The 17,538-nt window shown below is 36.1% G+C and overlaps 1 protein-coding gene across 2 annotated transcripts in view; it reads right to left on the reverse strand.

Moving 5' to 3' along the window:
• Positions 1–2,306: 2,306 nt before the first annotated feature.
• The window catches only part of adamts3 (ADAM metallopeptidase with thrombospondin type 1 motif, 3), a 304,447-nt gene continuing 289,215 nt past the window's right edge, over positions 2,307–17,538 (reverse strand). For both annotated transcript variants that reach the window (XM_039758577.1, XM_039758576.1), the window contains 3 exons: positions 10,493–10,700; positions 8,519–8,636; positions 2,307–4,851 (listed from right to left, as the gene is read on the reverse strand). In XM_039758577.1, the coding sequence (XP_039614511.1) occupies positions 4,301–4,851; positions 8,519–8,636; positions 10,493–10,700 (877 nt within the window). In that variant the 3' untranslated portion in view covers positions 2,307–4,300. The remainder of the gene's footprint in view (positions 4,852–8,518; positions 8,637–10,492; positions 10,701–17,538) is intronic.

A 17,538-nucleotide genomic window follows, 5' to 3' on the forward strand; every position in this document is an offset into this window, starting at 1 on the left:
ATCTGGAATAGCCTGCCAATAGGAATTCGCCAGGTTGATACAGTAGAGCAGTTTAAAACACTGCTGAAAACACATTACTTTAACATGGCCTTTTTATAACTTCATTTTAATCTTAATTTAACTTAATCCTGATACTCTATATGGTCAATTTCCTCATAATAACTATTCATGGTGGCTCTAAAATCCGTACTGACCCCTACTCTCTTTTCTGTTTCTTTTTCCGGTTTCTTTGTGGCCTGCGCCACCTCCACCTACTCAAAGCTTAATGATGCTCCAACAATGATGGACGGATTAAAAGGCAGAAGTCTACGTGACCATCATCATCATCAAGCCCTTCCGTGAGAACCCTAAATCCAAAGAGGACTGTTTCATTTATGTTAGGTAGAATGCCCAGAGGGGACTGGGCGGTCTCATGGTCTGGAATCCCTACAGATTTTATTTTTCTCCAGCCGTCTGGAGTTTTTGTTTTCTGTCCCCTGGCCATTGAACCTTACTCTTATTCGATGTTAATTAATGTTGATTTATTTTGTTTTATAATTGTGTCTTTCATTTTTCTATTCTTTAATATGTAAAGCACTTTGAGCTACTGTTTGTATGAAAATGTGCTATATAAATAAATGCTGTTGTTGTTGTTGTTGTTAACTCTATAGAGAACTCTTCAATAAGTATACAGGAACACGACTGGAAAATGTTTAAGGGATAAATTTCACACAAATGTAAGAATTTTTTTTTTTTCACACAAAAAACCACAAACACATGGAATAAATTACCAGGTAGTAGGATGGAATTGTTCTTGAGGTACCATCAAATATTAACTTGATGATATTTTAGAGAAATTATATGAATGGGATTTGCAAGCTTGCTGTATTAGACAAAACGGTCTGCTATTTTTTTAAATGTTCTAATTTAAACAAAACAAAAAAAAAAAAACAATACAAGTAATGTGCTATTTATCTATCTGTCTTTTTAGAAATACATATAGTACATTATACATAAATGCCAAGTGTAACAGCCAATCTTAGAAAATTAAAGCTTTGAAGCTTAAACTCATATTAGTGTTTGCTTAATTTGAATAGAATATCATTTTCTTTCATAGTCATAGACAATGGTACAGCCTTTTACCCCTGTAAGTTAATAAGAGATCGAACTTTCTTGCTATGACTAAGATACAGTGTGTTAATTGAGTCAGTTGTTGTTTAGAACAGGTCCCAGTGCTAGCATGGACTGAAAGACCCATTTACAGCATAGAAATGGGATTACATACAGTTTTCTGACCATTTTGAAATGGTTCAGAAGTGTTTAGAAATGATTTTATAATCTTTAGAAATGGCTCAACTGTATAAGACTTAAAGAAATGAAACAAGAATTTTAAGCTTTAAATGGAACATTTCTTAAACAAGAATTTTTCTTTTTTTGCCACACCAGTTTTTCTCTATTTTATGTGAACTGCTTTACTTTGAATTTTTCCTAAAGCTTTTAAAAATGAAGATATTTTGTCTGTGAAATCATTTTGATGTGTCAAGCTTTTGCTGAAATCCCATTTTGCATACTAGAGCTGCTGAACTTTGGTAATTTTAGGAAAACACAGCTACATCAAGCCTCTTATTTATGTTTTGGGGCCCCACACTACAGTTAGTCCTCCTGTTGGAAGTGGCTGTCCACTGCCAGGCCAAGACTAAATCCTGCTTGAAAACGGGGTGGCAAAAATCAAACTTTTATTTGAGTAATAAGAAGTCCAAAACAAAGTCTACAGCAACTAGAAATTATTCCCCTTTGTACATGGTTGTCTCTTTGGGAATACTCTCATGACCTCAAGTCTCTTTACTCTCGTCTTTTATCCTTCTTTCATTTTCAAGTGCTTTTGTTTTGCTGCAGTTCAGTGTTGGTCATCATATGATCATTCTACCATTTTTTTTAAAATCTCTGTTCTCCAAGAATAATATTTTTTCAAGGTCATCACTACAAAAAATGAATGATAAGTAACATATAAACATTCATTTTTGGGAAGAGTATTCCTTTAACTAATCATTGCTGCACTACAGTAAATATTCATTGTGTTCCTCTCCATCACTGTAAAGCAATGTTTCAGGCACTCTGTAGAATTTCTGTTTACTTGGCATTAGATTAACTGGCTTGTGTCTGATCCTGAATTGGACAAAGCAGACACTGATAATGGATGAATGAAAGGATTAAGTGGGTCACAGAATGGACACATGGACAGATGTCATCAGGTGTACATTACGTGAAACACAACCAAATGTGAAACTTTACAAAAACAAACAAACAAAAAAAAAAAAAACAGCAGGTGAATATTAAAAACCTTTTTTTATTGCTATGTGCTCCCCAATACAACAAACAGCATCAGTAGTGTACACTTGCATGAGAAAAAAATACAAAACTTTAAAAATAAAAACAAAAATGAAATAAAAGGAGTATACAGAAGGTACTGAATAGACAGACATAAATAACATACTCATAGCTATCTGTTTGAGGCTCAGGGATTGTCAATAGAAAATCTACAAAATACTAGCTTTTATTTGACCAAACAAATTCATTGCATGAATGTAGCAGCAATTCATTAGAGGCAATGAGTCAACACCATATTATATTACAAAAAAATAAACAACCTTCCATAGTGTAATACTATGTGCTTCAATGTTCTATTTGACAACTACATACTACAACGTCTATTTTTGTATGAACTGGTTTTTGCAGAGGACTTAATAAAAAATTAGATCCTCAGTATGTTTCTTAGAAGCCTAATTATAAAAATTTACTTTCAAGCTACATTTGCTGTTTTCAAACAGCTTTGTCAAGGAATTACTAATTTGCATGTTAAAATTTTAGTCAACTAGTTACTGTAAATTTCTACCGACAGTTGTTCCATCAGTTTGAAACTGTGCTTTCTCGCTGACAGTGTGCATGAAGCGTAGTGTGTAAAAAATCTGACCAGCTTATTCATTCTGGTTATGTATACGCATATGAAGAAGGTACTTTTAATAAATATTTGAAATTCTCAGTCCACTATACAAGTACTACAGCTCAAAACACAGGAGAGACGATCTCTGACCGAACTGTGAAAAACAGGTTAACTGATTTAAATTACTTGTCTCATTATTGCAGTCAAATGCATTGTCATTGTGTGGAAACACTGAAGATTCCTATAAAAAAAGAACTCCCTGCCCAGGTTTCTTTAGTACAATCAAATAGACTGTAGCCAAATTAACTGGAAACTGCAAGGCACAATAATCCTCACACTTTCATATAAAACTCTCTTTAAATTGAATAGGCAAAATAATTGCAATTTGCCCTGTTCCTTAAGTATGAATTAACAAAAATGCTTGTTTTGAAACTGCACACCCATCTTGCTGCTATCTGTTGTTTGACATGTAATAGAAAAAAGAAGACTGTAAAATGATCTTCCTGTACTTTCTAAGGCAGCAGACGGAGAAGATGGCTAATGAGAGCGATTTCAAAATGAAAAACTGCTGATACACTGCAGTCTGTGCTGCTTTTGGTGTCATGGCTGTTATTTCAGAATCTCCCCTTTAATACTCAGTTCCAAATGACCACACAGTAACTGTACATTAGCACCATTTGAATTATTTGAAGATGTGTAAGTGGTATATGTTTCACCTTTGAGCTACTTTGTGTCTGTGTATACTGTATAAAAGAAGGTAGAGTTTTACTCCCTGTTCCATACATTTTAAATGATGAACACTTGTAACAAGTTATACTGTCCTACTGTTCTTTATACAGGAATGTATATACTGCATTTCTAAATGTCAGACATGTAGTTTTATTGGCCAATAAGTTTTCAAACCCTTTTTGCCTTCTTAGAAATAATACTGATGTTTTGCATATACATTATTTACACAACAGCTGCAAAGTATTATAAATATCTAACAGATAATACAAAATAAACAAGTCCATATAAACGTTCTTATACTACAGTATTTTCTGTAATTAAAACTATAATCTTATTTTGACCTTTTTAAATCACATCAGCTGGTGTGCAAATATTTCTTGACTAAACTCTTTGATTTAAATGACTAATCCACCTTCACAGAGTGCATCTTTGGTGTATTTCCAGCCACTGGCGGTAAAGAACTTTGCCCACAGTGAGAGAAACAGATGGAAGTCAAGAGCATAAAGTGAACCAGCACTTTCTATTGTGTACATTTTCATTCATTCATTACCGTTTTTCCTCTGAAAATAGTATATTTAAGTTACACCTCTTGAGATGCAGCATGAACCATTATGTCCATAGTATTTTGCACTTGCACAATAGAAATCACCTTCATCTCTCAACTGCCGTAGATCGTGACAGCCACTTCCTGTCTACATATTTCTCTGACCTTCTCGCTGCAGCACCACTACTATTATTTGCTGGAGGTGGTGGCGAATTAATTCCTAAAAAGGCATAAGTATGATTTGCATTTCTTCTAACTTGTAGCTGATGCTGAATTGCTAGAGGTTTGGAAGTCTTCCTGCTATAAGGATGCATAATTTGTGAAGAATTTGTAGACTGTGACTGGTTGTTAGCAGTAGATATAGTGCTAAAGGCATTGTAGCTTTCCATGGCTGGCCTGTAGCCCTGAGTGATTTTTCGAGAGGACACAGATGTTGAATTGTTTTGTTCTATGGTGGATGGCATGGCTACAACTCCAGGAATATGGACAGAATCCAGATTTTCCTCTTCTTTGTTTTCAGATAGATAATGTGATGATACGGTTGTACTTCGTTTGCTACAGGACTCGCAGCAAAGCTTGTTATATCCAGGAATGGAGCAGTATCTTGCAAGAACTTCCATCTGGCAAAAAATTGACTTGTCTCCTAAACATGGCTCATCTGCAAGGAATAAACACATTTTTAACATGTTTTTCATGTTTACAATACTTCTTTTAATGTTTAGATTAAGCATAAAAGTAAACAGTAAGACAGAAAAATACACATCTATACTGTTTATCTGTTGGTAGCTTACTGCAACACAAACAAAATCCAGGCAAGAGTTAATGGATGTGACTGTAACCCTTCACAAGAAAAATTAAAGTAAAACTTGTTTAACGGCTGTCTACAGTAATTAGTAACTTCAACATCTATAGCAATATTCAACTGTCGCTTGCAGAAAAGACCTTTGGAGTAAGGTCAACTAAATCCCAGAGGTACCAATTACTATAAGAAACTTCTTAAAACACAGAAGTTGGAGTTTCATATCTTCTAATTTAGAGTACATTTCAAAACAGTTGCATAGGGAAATAAAAAAATACATGTTTGGTCTGACAACTACAACTACAACAGAATGTGTGGACAACAGAATGAACAGTCTGCATTCAGTCAGAGGACAGCTGAAAAAGTTCAGACTGAAGAAATATGTAGGTAATTAAAAATGTATAAAACATTACATTATTTGATCATAGCAGAAAGCATCATGTGAAAAGCTACCTATTGTACACAGACAGAGGCCATTTATCTGTTCTCATCCTCTTAGATCTGAGTGCTGCATTTGACACCATTGATCACAATATTCTTAGAAATTGCCTTAGTCAATGGGTGGGCCTCTCTGGCAGTGTCTTAAATTGGTTTGAATCCTACCTGGCAGGTAAAAAATTCTTTGTGAGTTGTGGTAATCAAATCTCAAAGACACATGATATCCGATATGGTGTTCCACAAGGCTCTATCCTGGTTCCGCTGCTGTTCTCAATCTACATGCTTCCGTTAGGTCAGATTATCTCAGGTTACAATGTGAGTTACCACAGCTATGCTGATGACACACAGCTGTACTTATCTATAGCACCTGATGACTCCGACTCTTTCGATTCACTAACACAATGTCTTACTGGTATTTCTGAATGGATGAATAGTAATTTTCTCAAACTAAATAAAGAGAAAACTGAAATTTTAGTAATTGGCAATAATGGATTCAATGAGGTTATCAGAAATAAACTTGATGCACTAGGTTTAAAAGTTAAGACGGAAGTAAAAAATTTAGGGGTAACCGTTGACTGTAATCTGAATTTTAAATCGCATATTCATCAGACCACTAGGACAGCATTTTTTCACTTAAGAAACATAGCTAAAGTTAGACCTCTTATATCATTAAAGGTGCGGATAAATTAATTCACGCTTTTGTTTTCAGTAGACTAGATTACTGTAACGCACTCCTCTCAGGACTACCCAAAAAAGACATCAATCACTTGCAACGAGTGCAGAATGCAGCTGCTAGAATCGTAACTGGGAAAAAAAATCCGAACACATTTCTCCAGTTTTGATGTCACTACACTGGTTGCCTGTGTCTTTCAGGATTGACTTTAAAATACTGCTTATGGTTTATAAAGCCTTAAATAATCTCGCTCCATCTTATATATCGGAATGCCTGACACGTTATATTCCAAATCGTAGCCTTAGATCTTCAAATGAGTGTCTCCTTATAATTCCAAAAGCTAAACTTAAAAGAAGTGGTGAGGCGGCCTTCTGCTGTTATGCACCTAAAATCTGGAATAGCCTGCCAATAGGAATTCGCCAGGCAAATACAGTAGAGCAGCTTAAAACACTGCTGAAAACACATTACTTTAACATGGCCTTTTTATAACTTCACTTTAACTTAATACTGATACTCTGTATGTTCAATTCTTCATAATAATTATTCACAGTGGCTCCAAAATCCATACTGACCCCTACTCTCTTCTGTTTCTTTTCCGGTTTCTTTGTGGTGGCGGCCTGTGCCACCACCACCTACTCAAAGCATCATGATGCACCAACATTGATGGACTGAAAGCCAGAAGTCTATGTGACCATCATCATCAGGTCCTTCCATGAAAACCCTAAATACAAAGAGGACTGTTTGACTAATGTTAGGTAGATTGCCCAGAGGGGACTGGGCGGTCTCTTGGTCTGGAACCCCTACAGATTTTATTTTTTTCTCCAGCCTTTGGAGTTTTTTGTTTTTCTGTCCACCCTGGCCATCGGACCTTACTCTTATTCTATGTTAATTAATGTTGACTTATGTTTATTTTTTATTGTGTCTTCTATTTTTCTATTCATTTTGTAAAGCACTTTGAGCTACATTTTTTTGTATGAATATGTGCTATATAAATAAATGTTGATTGATTGATTGATTGATAACAACTGATCTGGATAACAAACACACAGTGCCTATATAGGATGTCATATATTAATTTGAGCTCTTGGCTCACCCATATATGAAAATGGTAACAAACAGCAACTTTATGTTTAAATGTTTTTTTAAAATGTTTTCTTTTGAAGTGGGATACCAAAACATTAAAAAATAGCTATTTTTTGTTAGTGGTGAAAGATAAGAAACAAGATGTTGCTGTTATGCTCATAGTTGCAATGTCAGGTGTTTCCAATAAAAGCTGTGTGGTGGTGGCGAGTGGGTAATGAAACTTTCTGGGAGATGAACAGAAAAACCAGTCCTGCACAAACTGCTGGAGAAATGTCCCCTATAGAGAGGATAATGCTCATGACGCTACATAACTTGTAGCTTGGTGTCATTAAAGTAAATCCTAGGTATTCTCAAAATTTGGTATAAGTGATTACTACAGTTTGACAAGGAGCTTTTCGGCCTCATTATGATTTTTTTTTAACAGCTTCTTCTCACAGAGTTACACAGAATAGGAAAGAAAACATGCGTGAACAAAAGTGACTAAATGGAGGACAAATTTTCAGAGCTTAGCCCATTTTTTTACAGCTTACCTAAATATCTGATCTCTATATGGCATAAAACTGGACTATAACTTAATAAATTTATATCGATCCATTCATTTTTTGAACCTGCTAATACTAACTTTATAGTCAAGGGAAGCCACATTGCATCCTTTAAGGTATTCAAAACGAGAAGTGATATATGTGATTTTACAATTGACTCCACCTTCTGCTCTTAGAACCTGCAGAGGCACAGAAAATACTTCTGCAATAGATGTTGAGGAACCAAAGGTGTCTGTTCTTCTTTCTCTTTATGAAGCAAACAGAACAGACTCATGAAAGATAGGCTTGTGAGAATTCTCCACATGCATGAATTGACCCCCAAGAGGACCTATAAAGGTAGGCCTGATAGAATGTGTTCCATATTGTTATCATCTTAAAAAGAGGTATCACCTCTACCCAGAAGACCAAAATGGATACCCTAACTGAAACAATTAGATTGAAAGGCAGGCATAAATTCCTATCTGATGATTGTTCGAGCCCACCCTTATGGCCAGGATGAACAAAAAAACTAAAGGTAAAGATTAAGACAGCAATGTTAAACATATTATTATAGGGTTTTGACCTGGAAGATCAGAAATAAACCAAGTGGCAAGAACATAAGAAAACATCATGCAAACCATAATTTAAATTAGTTTATGTTGGGCAGACAGGAGAGGATAATGTAAAAGAAACTAAGAACAGAGAACATGTACAATATAAATAGGCCACTGGAAGAACACCAGCCAACAAATAAAAATGTTAGTTTTTTCCAAGTTGTATGTGCAATAAAATTCAAGATTTGGCCCAGTACCATTACATGGCTGAAGCCTGCACATCCTAGTTGACTCTGGCTTTTCTCCATCACATCGATCACCAGTCCGGCATGTCACCTGTCTGCGTTCTGTTCCTTCACCGCAGGTTACTGAACACTGTAAATGCAAAATAAAATAAAAAAAATGATTATTATAAGGCATTGCCAATAGTATACAATATTGTTTCGTAATATTTTGCATGTAAACAAACTAAACTATTGTCCATCAAATTTTCTAGTTGAAGCACTCTGGTTTGTAGGTTTTGTCATTGTTTCTTAATTAGACCTTATTAAATATACATTTCCCTGTTTTTGTTCTTATTGCATATATTTTTCTCCTCATATCTGCATGTTTTTTTTTCCTGTTGTTTGGTGTCCTGTTGAGCACAACTATTGAAAGTACACATCAGGGTCATTCTTGAGTGCAAAGAAATTTGGAAGCTGCATTAGCAGACTTAAACTCTCTTCTGATGGACACAACAAATGAAAACGTGTCAAAACGTCTCCTGAAAAGGGAAGGGTTTGGCCAGAGTTTCATAACTAGGGATGATCGATATGAGTGAAGTAAAGGGATAGAAACATAAGACAGAAGGAGGTAATGAGATTAAATGAGTGTAAAAGGCAATTTAGGACATTTGTTTATCTATCATTGTAAAACTTCTTTTGTTTACCAACATTTATGTTAATATGATGTAATTTAAAACCATGCAAAACACTTCAGATGAAATTGAAATCTGGAGTTGCTGTGACTATATCATGTTCAATATGAGGACATTTCACTATACCAAAGCTCTTAATTTGAAATACACCCAGAATGCACTAATCTGAGCACTTCAGAAGTATACATACGTAGGTTTGTCCATACAATATGAAGATCTCTAAAGGAATGATAAAATGAGTAAACAGAAAATGCATTAACTCAATGGGTTATTGGCAAGAACAGGGTTCACTTGCTCAGTGAACTACACATATTGACTTTCATCATCTGACATTTAAACGGCTGTAGTAACCATGTGTGGATATTATTGACATGTATTTACTTTTCACTCTGTACAGTATGGATCTTTTTTTTTTTAATTGTCCAGAATGAGCTGTAAGATAAATGATGTGATGGTTTACAAGCAATACTGAAAACTGGAATTTAATGAATGGTTAAAGACAAACAGAGGCATGAAAAAAAATATCAGTGTCACTGTAATGTTGGAAAAATTGAAAAGTTTGACAAGTTGACCAGCCATTTCAGAGTTAAGAAGCAGATATGTTGCATGAACAAAGCTGGCCTGCTAAGGCAATTTTATCACCTTTGTCCTTTGTGTTCTTTCTGCAACATTTTCTTAAACAAACCGGGATAACTTCACTATAGCTAGCAATAAACTCCTCTGTGTCTACTGGCCTACAACAAGAACTTTATGTTGGTGCATTTCCAGTTTTCCATATATTCCTGATATTGTACGTCTGTTTTTTTGAGCAACCAGAAATTACAAAATACTACTGTATGTTTATGATTCTTTTTTATTTTATTGTTTCATTGTTTTCAGCCAAAAAAAAGTGGACTGCTAGTTGGCCGAGGTCTCCAGGACAGTGACAGTGTCTGACTTTGTCTTTCTCTCTTACAATTGACCGTGGACTCCCATAGATTTACTTTCTCCAGGGATGCTGCTAACTACAGTTTTTGGTTTCCTCACCTCCGTTTGCAACTGGCCATACTAGTTCAACAATTAATTAATTAATAAACAGATTTTATTGTTTCCATTTATATTAATTAGCTGTACATTGTTTTCTGTGTGTTTTAGCAAATCTGTGTCTTTATGTGTACTAATTCTCTATTTATTAATATGTAAAATGTACACTTGCATTTCACCTGAGAACTTGTCACAGCTCTCTGCACCTGCACTGATCTCCTCATGATAATTTATTGTTGATCCTCAGAAAAAAAAATCTAGTTTTACATGAATTAAATTTGTCCATGCTCACCTCAGACCAAGAGCTGGTTTTCCACTGAGCAGGGCAGGGTGACCTATTACATGGTCTACGACTTTCTGGCTTGTCTCCAATGCAGTACTTAGTGTGAACTGACCGGTTGGTTCCATCATGAAGAGGCTGGACACAGCGGACACTACGAAGCTGATACCCTGAACTTCCACAGGTTCTTGTACAGTGTTCCCATTCTTCTGTTATCCAACTAAAAATAGAAAATACAGTAGAATTCAGATTATATTTTAGATTCCATGTTATAAAAATGTATGTATTAGTAGTAGTTGGCTGTGATTACAATCTGTAAACTTAACTTCTTTTATAACACACACTCAATCCAAAAATCATAAACAATACAGAACAGAACACCGTGTATCTGTTTTCCAACTTTATATAAACCCTGAACACAATTTTGCATGATAGCACCGACCCACTCTTAACTCCCAACCTGGTTGCTGGATGTTCCAAGTTTATATGTTCTTGAGCTCTATAAAGATCTGTATGTTAGGTTAACCGGTTTTTCTATGTTAACTGAACATTAATGAGTAAGTGTAGATGTGTGTGTGCTGATGTGATATAGCGGGTCAGTGGCTTGAAAGAATGGCCAGTTTTTTTTTTTTTTTTTATTAATTTTATTGCAATCCATACAAATCAATCAAGTTTTTATAAAAAGAAAAATTGACTTAAGAACAAATCGTTCCCACCCCTGAGAGAGAGAGCAAGCCAAACGGCATGAAATTTTAGACCTGTAAACATACCTAAATTAATAAATTCTCTGTGCTTTATGAGACTTATTTTCAAATATTACTGATTAGATCCTGTCATGTTTTGAAAATAGTCTGTACAGATCCTCTAACTGAGTATTTGATTTTTCCAATTTCAAATAATATAACACATCAGTTTCCCACTGACTTAAAGAGGAGAGTTTGGGTTCTTCCAGTTTATCAGAATAAGTCTGCGTGCCAAAGTGTAGTGAATGCAATCACAATTTGTTTGTCTTTCTCCACTTTAAACCCTCTGGAAGAACCCCAAACACAGCTGTTAATGGGTTAGGAGGGATTGTGAGTCCAAGGCTGTCTGAAGGTAATTAAAATTTTGTCCAGAATAATGTTAATTTGGTGCAGGCCCAGAACATGTGACCCAGTGAGGCTGGGACTTGGTTTGCAGCGTTCGCAGGTTGGATCATGCCCTGGAAACATTTTGGAGAGTTTTAGTCGAGACAGATGTGCTTGATATATAATTTTGAGTTGTATAATTGTATGCTTTGCGCATATGGAGCTTGAGTGAATTCTCTGCATTGCTACTTTCCACTCCTTTTCTGATATATTAATTGAGAGATCTTTTCCCAGTGTCCTCTTGGATCTTTGAAAGGAGGGATTGTAAAATGATTTTATATATTGTAGAGATGGAGTCTAAGTCCTTGAGATTGAGCAATATTTTTCCAGCATGGATGAGGGTGCAAGATGAGGAAAATCTGGAAGGTTCTGTTTAACAAAGTTCCTGATTTGAAGATAGTGAAAGAAATGTGTAGCTGGAATGTTAAATTTGGAATGTAATTGTTCATAGGATGCAAAGACGTTGTCTATATAAAGATCTCTAAGCAAGTTAATTCCAAATTTTTCCAGATATTAAAACTGCATATGTTTGTGAAGGTTGAAAGAGGTGGTTCTCTTGCAGAGGTGCCACAGATAGAAGCTTCTCCGTCTTAAAATGCTTTCTACATTGGTTCCAGATTCTAAGTGAGTGGAGCACAATTGGGTTATTAGTATATTGCCGATAACGTGTGTTTATTGGAGCACAGAGCAAGGAATACAAAGAAGTACTGCAGGATTTTACTTCTATTGCGGTCCAAGCCTGTGTATGTTCTTCTATTTGTGTCCAGGTTCTTATGCTGTATATTTGCTGCCCAGTAATAAAACTGGAAGTTAGGTAGAGCCATGCCGCCTTCTGCCTTTTGTCTTTGTAGGGTCGCTCTTTTGATGCGTGGATGTTTTGAATTCCAAATAAATGAGGTTATTGTTGAATCTAATTGCTTAAAGAATGATTTATTAATGTATATTGGATGTTTTGAAATAAAAAGGAGCTTAGGAAGAATATTCATCTTAACAGTGTTAATTCTTCCAGCTAGTGTGAGATGAAGGGTTGACCATCTATGCAAGTCTTGTTTAATTTTTTCCATGCAGACGCTAAATTTTGTTGATAAAGAGCTTTATGTTTACTTGTGATGTTTACCCCTAGGTATTTAAACTGTTCTGCAATGATAAAAGGTAGGGTATCTAATCTAATATTATATGCTTGAGAATTCACTGGAAAGAGTACACTTTTATTCAGATTAATTCTGAGACCAGAGATCTTTTGAAATTCTGTGAGTGCTGCTAAGACTGCAGGCACAGAATTTTCTGGGTCCATATATACAGTACCATATCATCTGCATATAATGAGATTTTCTGTTCCAGTCCTTCTCTGCTAATCCCCTTTATCTGATCAGTATTTCGACAATGTATTGCCAGTGGTTCAATGGCAATTGCAAACAGCAGCGGTGACAAGGGCATCCTTGTCTAGTGCCACGTTCTAGTTTAAAGTAGTCTGAGCAAATGTTGTTGATGCAAACTGAAGCTTCTGGGTTAGTATACAGTAATTTAATCCATGCACAAATGTTCGGGCCAAACCCAAACTTCTCCAATGTAGTAAAAGGTATTTCCATTCAATCATGTGAATGCTTTTTCTGCATCCAATGATAATAATATTTCTGGGGTGTTTGATTTAGTTGGTGAGTATATTACATTAAACAGGCGTCGAAGATTTGAAGATAAGTGTCGGCCCCTAATAAATCCAGTTTGGTCTTGTGATATTACGGGGAGCACTTTCTCCATCCTTCTAGCTATGATTTTAGAGAGTATTTTAACGTCGTTATTCAGAAGTGAAATTGGTCTGTATGATGCACATTGTAATAAGTCCTTATTTTGTTTTGGAAAACAGTGATTAGTGCTTGGCGAAAGGTTTGTGGAAGAGATTGGTTATCTCTGGCTTCTGTAAATGTTGCTAATAGGAGGGGAGCTAGCTGAGCGGAGAATTTCTTGTAAAATTCTGCAGGGTAGCCATCAGGGCCTGCTGCTTTCCACCTTGGAGTGACTTTTTAGCATCTAGTAATTCTGATAATGCCAGAGGTTTATCAAGTTCCTCCACACTAAAAGTGTCTATTTGTGGTATCTGTAATGTATCCAGAAATGCATTAGATTGTGTATCGTCTTCCTTAAACTCAGTAGTATATAGGATTTATAGTAGTCTCTGAAAGTGTGCATTATATTTTTGTGTTCGATGATTTTATCTCGTTCGTTGGTGATTACGAGATTGCGTTGCACTTCTTGCTTGTGAATTTGTTGAGCTAAAAGCTTATTAGCTTTCTCTCCATGTTCATAGTAATGATGTCTGGATTTGTAAATTAGTTGTTCAGTTTCTTTAGTTGTCAAGAGGTTTAATTCTGAATGTAGAGCCTGCCTTTCCTATGTAGAGTCTGCTTGGTAGTCTGGCATGTTCTTCATCTATTTTAGTAATTTTGCTTTTTATCTCTGATACTTTCTTGGCTTCGAATTTATTTCTGTGGGAAAGATATGAGATAGTCTGTCCTCTTAAGAAGGCCTTAAGAGTTTCCCAGAGTATTCCTGCAGAGATCTCGGAGGATGTATTTGTCTCTAGAAAGAATTTGATTTGTTTGGATATAAATTCAGTACAATTCTCATCAGCTAATAGAACCAGTTGAGGCGCCATCTGCGGGGTGAGTGCATGGTGCTTAGTAATTTTAGCTCCAAGATCATAGGTGCATGGTCAGAAATAACAATAGCATCGTATTTGCAAGATTTAATCTTAGGCAAGAAGTTATTATCTATAAAGAAGTAATCAATATTTGAGTAGCAATGATGTACTGGTGAGAAAAAAGAATATGTTCTTGAATTTGGGTTTAAAAACCTCCAGGGGTCTGATAAGTTGTGATCAGTTATAAGTTGTGAGAATGGCCAGTTTTTAAATAAATAAATAATAGTGGTAGCGTGGCCAGAGAGATTCCTAGGCAAGATACGGGCACGGGCGTTTCTGCAATGAAATACAGAGGTGTGGGATCGCACATGTCCATAATTGATGTTGGTAGCTACTAATCACAGCACCTGTGCCATGTCCCCAATATAATTAGGAAGAGCGTGAGTGCGGAGGGGAGATCGAAAAAGAAAGCGGAGGTTAGAAGAGTGAGAAAAGAAGACAGGAGGCAAAGGAGCCGGTGCGGAAGCGAGTGAGACTCGCAGTAGTAATGGCAGGCAGCTGGGAAGTGAGCCCTGGCAGGGTGTTTGGCCGGCACTCAGGGGCGGATGGATTGTGTCACTCCTGTGGGGTTTTTCAGAGGAGCAGGAGTGACCAGGATCAAGGATGGCTCGCCGCGGGAGTCAGTGAGGCTTGGTCGCTAAGGAGTCTGAGTCAGGGTTGGAAAGCTACCAGACCAGTGGAGAAGACAGCTGCACCTGCAGGTAGAGCGACTCCCCTGTTGCAGAAGCAGGGGAGCCGCCAGCTAAAAGAAGGCACTGGGCTGTTAAATGGGAACTGCTTCCAGCAATTGTTGTTTTTGTCCTCGTTTTAACTGGATTTATTTATTGAATTATTTTTAACCTCCACATTGCACCTGATTTTATGGATTATTTATTTATAGACATTTTTGAAGCACTGCACTTTTAGTTGGACAGTTTGTTTCTGGTTTAGTTTTGTAATAAAAGCACTTTTGCACTTTGCAACTTCCCCTTGCTTCGTTTGGTGTCCTCATTGTCCAGTTCATCTGGTTACATTATTGACGATGTTGGGTTCAAGAGGCTTCCTAAAGGGAAGCGTTAGCATGAAGCTGGACCTGCATCGTCACTGAAAAATCTAGTTTTTCTAATAATACTGCCAAGCCCTGCTCACACTTCCCTGCAATGGACAAAGCAGGTTCATAAAACAGATTGATAATTTTCCATTACAAATCCAAATAAAAATCTGTTTCATTACTTTAGGTCTAGGAAATGATTTGGATGTAAGGCAGAAACCAACCACAGACAGACAATATGCCAGTTCTTCATATGAAATAAAGCATAACATAACATTTTCAGAACCAATTTGGTGTTTTATGAAGCTTACAGTCTAACCCAGTGCAGGGTTAATCAATTCAGTTTATGAAAGACTGCATCTCTTAATCAGATGTTCATCAGTAACAAGTACATTACTATACAACACTCTTTACATAATTATATGTCAGGCAAGAGTGTTAGATCCTATTCCTTAGGCTGACTTACTGTTTCTGATTTCTATTTGTAAACTTATAATTAAAGCAAAGTAGTGAATTTCATAAGGCTATGGGTTAAATTTGTGGCACACGGGGTAAGAATAGTACGTTTACATTTTGTTTGTAAACTATACATTGCTGTTTGCACTAACTGGAAGCAGAGAAAGATGGCAATAAGTAGGATACTCATCAGCAGTCTGAACACTCCGATTTAAAAAAATGCTAAGACTGAAACATTACAAGGCACATCTGTGAATCAGAGATCTTAAACAGAATTGAGGTTTCTTAAAAGTTTTAGAAAAGTAAAAGAACCTGCAAGTTCAAACTAAAAACCAGTAAATAAAATGTAATTGCTATTATGTGGTGATATAGATAAATGCTATTTATGTTCTATATGGAAGGTGGTACAGTGCTTACTGATGCTAACTCAGAGCTCCAGAACCCTGGATTCACATCACAGCCTGGCTTCCTAAAGATACGCTGGCTTCCCCACTCACAATCTGTAGACGTGCAGGTTAGGTTGGTTAGAAACTCTAAATTGGTCAAGTGTGAATGAGTGGCCCCTATATGGGTTTGTTTACCTTGAATTACCTCCAGTACCCATGATGCTTCAATTAAATAAGAGGGTACCTTCATCTTTTTAGGGTCAAAACATTTAAAATTATACATTTCATTTAAATTATTAACTGTTTGTAATAAGTACAAGAAAAACAACCTTTACAGTTTGTGTAGCACAAACAGTAGCTGTGGGTTCAATTATGATAACTTGGATTTTATGAAAGACTATTCTTACTGAAAATAATATTTTTTCCTGTTGAACCAGCAGCATAACTGTGCTGGAGTTCTGCATTTGGGTATGGTGGAAGATAAATCAAAAAAACAGAACCTGCCAGGGGAAAAGGAGGATTTTCAAAACAAACTACTTAATATTTCTGCATTGCAAAACAGATTGACAAGATAATCCGCTAAAATGAATGGCATAAGAAGCAATAAGAGAGACTTTCATAAATTATTATTACCACTTCCAGCCGCCACATATACTTAAGTGGCACCTCTACAAAAAAGGTGCCCAGTTGGTATTACAGATAATTATTGCATCAATTAAACTGTTTTGAGAGACACTATTAGAAAGTATGCATAACAGTTAAAAAGGATTACCCAACAAATCCTAAAACTACTTTCACTTATTTGTTTTCCCAAATAGTTGGCTCTGTTTGGTACTGATAAGGGGATTCCATTAAAACAGCTTTGTTCACAAATACTCACTCTATGAATGTCTAGTGTTTGATTGGAAAATATATTCGTACCCCACTTCATAAAGTTTGCTGTCTGACTGGGATTCTTGCAGAGCAAGGAGAAGCAGCATCAGCAGGGCGTAAGGGATTTGTTATTTGTTGAAAAGGCTTGTCATTTTTTCATGAGCCAAAGCGCAAAGCTAAAGCAGGATCTACTGTTGTAACATATGATGTGTGCCTGTCGCAACATAAGAAGCAGCAGCAGAGAAGCAAGCTAACATGATACCTGCCATTACACAGTGGGGAAATAAGGTAACTATGCAGGGGAAAAAAAATGCTAATAACAGTATGTGGCAGCTATTTAAACATGTAGACCAAAAATGATAAAACAAGTGGACTGAGATCTGTAGAAAGATTGTCTAAAATGCTGAAAAAGAAACAAACTTCCAGTCTGTGTGCTGATTAAGAGAAACTTACTTGATTTCCTGAATTCACATTTTACTCTGACATTA

This window comes from Polypterus senegalus, chromosome 7 (genome assembly GCF_016835505.1).
Source record: "Polypterus senegalus isolate Bchr_013 chromosome 7, ASM1683550v1, whole genome shotgun sequence".
NCBI lineage: Eukaryota > Metazoa > Chordata > Cladistia > Polypteriformes > Polypteridae > Polypterus > Polypterus senegalus.